The sequence below is a fragment of the Sesamum indicum genome, linkage group LG3, assembly GCF_026168435.1.
Source record: "Sesamum indicum cultivar Baizhima isolate 11 linkage group LG3, ASM2616843v1, whole genome shotgun sequence".
NCBI lineage: Eukaryota > Viridiplantae > Streptophyta > Magnoliopsida > Lamiales > Pedaliaceae > Sesamum > Sesamum indicum.
In genome coordinates this window covers 17,082,911-17,090,063 of record NC_142659.1, presented here as the reverse complement: position 1 = coordinate 17,090,063, position 7,153 = coordinate 17,082,911, and the positions used below count along the sequence as shown (strand labels likewise).

Genomic DNA, 7,153 nt, shown 5'->3' with positions numbered 1-7,153 from the left:
CATAGCCTCAAGAAATCAGATTGCAGACATCTTCACCAAAGCACTTCCAGGACCAAGCTTTGCCTCTTTTGTTTCCAAGTTAAGACTTATCAATGTTTTGACAAGTCCAACTTGATGAGAGGCTGTAAAATTACAGGCAGCTTTGTCCTGTGTTCTTCACCAAGGAGCTGCAGTCGTGTGCAGATGAAGGAAGGAGGAAGAAGAGCTACAGTACCTGAGATAATCCCTGTCGCATTTATGAGAATAGCACCTTGTGTATTTTAGTTGGATTACATTTTCTTATAGCCGTTGCTTTTAAGTTGTGTTTTCACTTATAGAAGCGCTTTCAAGCTTTATTAATTTTCATTAGTTAGTTAATTAGTTCCTATCAGTTTATTCTGTTGAATGCTTATAAAGAGGACTTCGTCCTCTTCAACTGTAAGCTGAGTACAGCAGCTGCAAATCCTTTCTTTTTGAATGAAATTCTTGTTAATTGTTTCCATGGCTTCCCTGCACTTTACATTTCTACAATATATTTTGAAAATTTTAATATTTTAAGAGTCCCAAACACGATACGTCACTAATAATATTTTTGTCTAAAATGAAGATAGTATTATTTTTTGAAAATTATATGTTAATATTTTAAATTTTTTAATCCGATGGATTTTGAGTTTTGAGAAAGTCAATTTGAGTCCGAACCGGTGACATCTGTAGATAAGATTATGGCTGTGTGGGCCGGGCCATTTTCAGCTGGATACACACTCATGGTCCGTATACGAATACATAATGCCCGAAACACGTGGACATTTTATTAACGGGCTTGGTTTATTTGGGCGAGGGCCCGTTTTGGAGTAGAAAATGTGGGAGAATGAACGTGAAATGGGAGGAGTAGAAAATTGTGACCAGTTAGACTAAACTGAGGGGCAATGTGAAAGAAGGAAAACGTTTGGGGACAAAATGAAAATATCAGAAAAGTTATGGTTGAGCACATAATTAAGAAAAGTGCATTCTGTCTTCAATCCACCGGAGTCTCCCCAAAATCCTACCTGAGGGGCTCATCTTTCGCCGCAGAATCGCCCAACAAATTCTGATTCTCATTTGCTTTAATTGTCATTAAACCCTTGGAAGAATATTAATATCAAAAAGGGAGACAGATGTGGTATAGATCAGCCTCTTTCATCCTCGACAAACAGCAGCAGCAGCAGAACGACACCGTGACGAACCCTGAGAGTCGCCCTCCCTCCTCCGCCTCCACCGCCATGGCAGCCGAAAATCCTAACGCTAATATCTCAATGTATTATCAAACGCGGGCGGCGCACCATGGCGTGGTGACGAATGATTGGTTGGCTCAGGCGCAAGCTGCCGTCGGCGGTCATCCTGACGACTCCGTTTCGGATAATTATGTATCGGGAAGTGAGGAGGAGAATATAAGGTATAGCGTGGTGGATGAGTTCAATAATTGGAGGAAACAGCCGGAATTGGCGGAGGCAGTGGCGGCTATTAGGGCTTTGGCTTCGGTCATTCGATCGAGTCAAGCTACGACAATGATGGAGCTCGAAATTGAGCTTAAGAAAGCCTCTGATGCTCTGAAAGTACGTTATTTTTTTTCTTTGAGCTATTGTTTTCTGTTTATAGTATGTCTGTATTTCTAGAATCGACCTCGTGAAAAATACTCTTTAGTTCATTGATGCTTGAATACTATGTTGAAGTTCAGGATGCAGAAATGTAGAAATAAGCCCTTTCGTGGTCTATACAGATACGTATTCTTGTATGGGATTTTAGTGGTTATCAACATATGTTGCATTTGTATATTATGTCTATCATGCGATGGAAAAACACGCTAATCTTATAGTCATTGAGTTTTACTGACATTGCCTGTACTGTTTGTGCATTCAGACGCATATTTTTTCTTTCTTAATCTCGTTTAAGTAATTACCGCTTTTGAGTCAATAAGATGGATGATAGAACAATAAGTAACTATCACAAACGACCTTACTGAAGAATGTGAAAGTAATCAAATGAGCTAATTCTACGAACCCATGCAATTTGTTTTGTGCAGTCATGGGACACTACCTCCATCTCTTTAACAGCTGGCTGTGATTTGTTCATGCGCTATGTGACAAGAACCTCAGCTTTAGAGTATGAGGACTTCAATTCTGCAAAATCTCGTCTTCTTGAACGTGCTGAGAAGTTTGGGGAGATATCTTATAAGGTATACATTTGCTAATTGACATTGGAATCTCAAGTGGCTTCATTTTCATCTGTCTACTTGCATTTGTGAAATTATCCTGAAAGTTCCTTTAACTAGTCTTCTTATGTCAGGCTCGGAGAATAATTGCCATGCTTAGTCAAGATTTTATCTTTGATGGTTGTACCATTTTGGTGCATGGCTTCTCCCGAGTCGTGCTGGAAGTTTTGAGAACAGCAGCTCAGAATAAAAAACTCTTTCGAGTTCTCTGTACAGGTGTGAATTCTGGCCACTCAAACTCATCTTATCTGTAAAAAGTAGAGTTGACTACTGGATTACTTTTTGCCTTATGCTTGAAAGATTTATCCTTGTCACTGGTTTTCCTTTGTCTGAGATCTCAGTTTCCCAACATCACTTCAGAACTTCTGTCAAGTTATGTTAAGGCAAAAATGAAAAATGTTTCCAACAATTAGGAATTCAAATGGTATCTTATCCATTTTGTAAGAGGAAACATGTCCATTTGTCTCGAAAGCTGCAGATTCTCAGAAGCCATCCATATTCTGTTTAATGACAATGTTTGTGAATACACAGACATTGCTGGTTAGCAATTGACATGTATTTAAATTGTAAAAATTTAGGAATGATATTTAGACATACTTTTCACATATGTATTTAGATTGCTGGGCCTTTCGTAGGGACAGACAAGCTGACCATGTGTATTTAAGTTTCACGTCCGTTTAAACTATAAGCGTGATATTTAGCACTAACAGATGACTCGGAAATGCAGAGGGGAGGCCAGACAGGACAGGGCTGCGTTTATCTAATGAGCTTGCCAAGCTTGATATTCCTGTTAAGCTCTTAATAGACTCTGCTGTGGCATATAGCATGGATGAAGTGGATATGGTGTTTGTTGGAGCAGATGGAGTGGTAGAAAGTGGAGGTATAATAAACATGATGGGCACATACCAAATTGCACTGGTTGCTAAAAGCATGAATAAACCAGTTTATGTTGCTGCTGAAAGTTACAAGGTAATTGAACTGATATGTTTTTGCTTTAACATTGGACTGGAACCAACGAGAGTTGACTATTTCATCTAAAGAAAGATGGAGTCCATTCTCATTTGATCCAAGGAGCTTTAGAGTTAAGCAATATTCCTTTCTTGGATTACCTTCACATGGGAAGTTACTCTTTGATGTTTGTTCGTGCAGTTTGCTCGTCTTTATCCACTGGATCAAAAAGACATGGTACCGGCCTTGCGCCCGATTGATTTTGGGGTACCAATTCCATCCAAGGTCGAAGTTGAAACATCTGCTCGGGATTATACCCCACCTCAGTATCTGACATTGCTTTTCACAGATCTAGGTGTTCTAACACCATCTGTGGTAAGTGACGAGCTTATCCAGCTATACCTGTAGTAAGGGCTTTGGTCGAATTTTCCTAGAATCGCAGTGGCGACTACTACATTCAAGTGATTGTATTAGCTTCCATGTATTCATTTTCCAGAAAAGCACAACTGAACTTCACAGTCCCTGTTGCTGTGCAATTTAGTCTCAGTCTGCAGCATACACATGCTGAAGTTTTGTTTAACATTGATGTTACAGTGGCCGTCTACAACATCTGCATCTGTTGCATATTGACGAGTTTGTTATCACACCATCAACACAACAGGATAGATTTCCCAGTTCTTTTATAAAAGGAAATTCATTCTTACAAGATGGATTTTCTCAATAAGTACTTGAGTCCCAACACATGTTGCTGCTCAAGAGCAGCACAACGGGATGCAATTAGTAGCAGTAAAATGCACATCAGAAGTTGGGTTTCTTAGAGAGAAGTTTCTCCCTGAGCTCCACAACATCAACTTCCCCAAAGTGAGTCTCTGGTAACCAGTTTCCAGTCTTGGGGTCTCGCATCCAGAACACTTCTTTTCCCATTTCTTTGGTCTCTTTCCCTGAATCACCCACCTTTTTGATGATCGACACCGGGGGCATGACTCTTACCTTCTCGGCTGCCGCGGCATATGCTCTCCTGTTACACACACAACATTAATAAGACTGAAAATGCAAAAATGAGACATTATAACAAGATGGTCCAAAATGTAACCTCAGAGAGAAAAGGGTGTTGAGGGTCTTGGCCATGATGGTGATATACAGATATGCTTGTATATTGCCAGGGAGAAATTTATAGCAGTGTACGTGTGTTAATATGGTTTCGAGGTGAAGTGTGTCTGAGTTGTATATATAATGCAAAACTCTCCGACTCCGAGTAGGTGTCTTATTATTGAAGGATACTAAGGATAGATATGTATGTAATTAAAGCTATCCAAGAATGTAAGGGTACTAATACTAGCCTTGAATTTATTTCTGTTTCAAGACTTCTTGCTTCTTTTTAGTATTACATCGATTCAATAAATACATTATTATACTAAGAACAATAAACAATAAATTATAATAACTCTCTATTCAATCTATATATTAATATAAATGCAAAAAAATTATAATAATTCAAATAAAATGAGATAAATATCCACACGTCCAGTAGAACTCGAATTTGTTCATGTAACTTCCTTTTTCGCTTAATCCGAATCCTACTTCTTAGTATAATAATAATATGGGCACTAGGAATATGGTAATGGGGTGTGATGGAGACGAACAAAGCAGTTTTATTCTCGTTCCTTTTGAAATACAATTGAATGCAAATAATCCCATGGAATATTAAGTGAAAGGAAAAGATGACAATATTGGATTTTTCTATTACAAGATGTGGTATTTTTGTTTATTGAATTCAATTTTTCGGTAGGGGAAAAAATTATTTTATATGTAGGAAATGAAATATTATAAGTTCGGACCAATAGATTCCAACAGTAACAATCAAAGCATATGATGCGTTGCGTTCAGTATGCGATTAATTTGATTAGGTAATGGTCAACTCAAATTAGAATTTCTCCTAAACATTATGTGGTTTTTTCGATTTCTAATCCTTTGCTATTGACTTGTTTCAGCCATTGAATTGGTTAGCCTTCCTCTCCGGGGTACATAAATAAAACTATTCTTGTATCATTATAGAATTGGTAAATTGAGAAATAATAACATGTATAGTTTGGTGATGAATATTGTCTGGTCACTTGTTAGTTGAAGATTTTGACGTCGGCCGTCTTACGACATCGGGATGGAATAAGGTTCTATGATATTAAGTATTCCAAACTTTTTGACTATCAATTTTTAGATTTTGCTAGGGTAGGTGCGATCGGTAATGCCAACACTTGCATGCTGCAATTTGTGTTAAGGAACATTGTTTCTTTCATAAATCCTTGTCCGAATTTGATTCCTTTAGATCGATATTTAGATGAGTTTATCAACTTTTTAAAATATTTTATAAAATTTTGAAGAGCTTATAATATATTAATTAAATAATTATCATTATTAATTTATTCGATTTGAATGGTCTTAACTTGAAATTTGTTGGCTTTGCTTTGCAAGCTCTAGAAATGTGAACTTGCAAAAAAATTATTAGCACTCCCAATACTTAAGATAGTATTTAAATGAGTAAATTGTAATGAAATAGAATAGATAAATAAATCAGAGTACGAGTTTTTTACGTCTAAGTGTAAATTAAAAATTAAAAGCGAAAAAAGTATACGTTAAGTATTACTTTTCTTTTCTTTTTTTTTTTTTTTTTTGCTGGGAGCCCTCAATTTATAAGTAACCCCCAGCTAATGGGATAAGGGTGAATCCCTCCAAATTCGATTTGAGAGTTAATTCTTTATAGTTGAAGGACTTGATAAGGTGGTTGAGGATATCCCCAACAATTAGGACTCGAAGGTCTTCGTGCTAGAGGTCACCTCAGCCTCCAGCTCAACCCCTGTGGCCATCACGTGTCTTATACTTTCAGAGTGGTGTTTATTTAATTTTAGATAGCCCGCCTGACGCGGTGTCACGGGCTGCCCATTCACTAGGCCCCGTGACGCGCACTTCGGCCACTCAACCGTTCTACATGGCCGACCACTCAGCCTTCATCGATAGACGCTGGACAACCAACTAGTCTTAGAGTCCTAGGTGTAGGCCTTTTATTGCTTTGTTACTGCTTTGTTATTTGCTTTCTGTTGTTTAGATTCCTCAAGGGGACGTTATGCCTCTTGAGTTGCAAATTTCAGCTTTTCTAGTGTCTAGTGTAGACAATAGGATTTATTTTTTTAAGCCTATTATAGGGGAGAATGAGTTCAAGAAGCTTGGTTTAGTGACGTGTTGGAGTCCCCCTCAAGGCGAACCCCTTGCTCTAGCATCGTTGATCATTGTATACGCATTTTCAGTTCAATGCAATTTGGTTTTCTGAATCCGCGTGCGCAATTTACGGTTTTGTGATTTGTTCCTCCCGACTCTGATATATTCGGCGCGCTGCATTAGTGTCGAGCGGAGGTATTGGCGGACGTAGTCAGCGGACTACTAGCCACACAACGCGCTGTGTGATAGGCGCCTCGTGAGAGGTGGTATCAGAGCCTCGTTGCCGATATGGCTCCAAGGCGCACCGCTACTGCTGCGAAGGCATCGGGGCAAGATCCGGAAAGCCCGCGACATGCCGCAGCTTCATCCAGCGAGAGAGCTGAGAACCCGGAGGACGGACACTCCCGGTTGGTGGAATTGGAGACGAAGGTCTCTTCCCTGGAATCTGAGATCACGGTGCTGAATTCGGAGTTGGGCGAATGTCGGCAGGTGATTCAGGAGATGGCTGGCGTATTCGGAAACGACAGCATTGCCGATATGCGGCGTGACATGGAGCAAATGTCCATTCAGATTGGGTTGCTCCAGCGTGCAGTGGGTAGCACGCCTATGGTTGCTCACGACCCCGGTGCTAGGCTTCGAATACCAGAACCGAAGGCCTATAGCGGTGAGCGTGATGCGAAGGAGGTCGAGAACTTCCTCTTCGACATGGAGTAGTACTTCCTTGCGGCAGACGTGCGGGACGAGGCAAGGAAGGTTGCGACTGCGACC

General features: G+C 39.7%; 1 protein-coding gene across 1 annotated transcript; it reads left to right on the top strand.

Annotated features, from left to right (window-relative positions):
* Positions 1 to 964: 964 nt before the first annotated feature.
* LOC105157877 (uncharacterized) lies at positions 965 to 3,755 on the top strand. Its single transcript, XM_011074381.3, has 5 exons — positions 965 to 1,571; positions 2,039 to 2,191; positions 2,302 to 2,443; positions 2,955 to 3,196; positions 3,377 to 3,755. Exons 1-5 carry the CDS (start codon positions 1,134 to 1,136, stop codon positions 3,581 to 3,583), a joined length of 1,182 nt encoding a protein of 393 aa, XP_011072683.1. The 5' UTR covers positions 965 to 1,133; the 3' UTR covers positions 3,584 to 3,755.
* Positions 3,756 to 7,153: the final 3,398 nt, after the last annotated feature.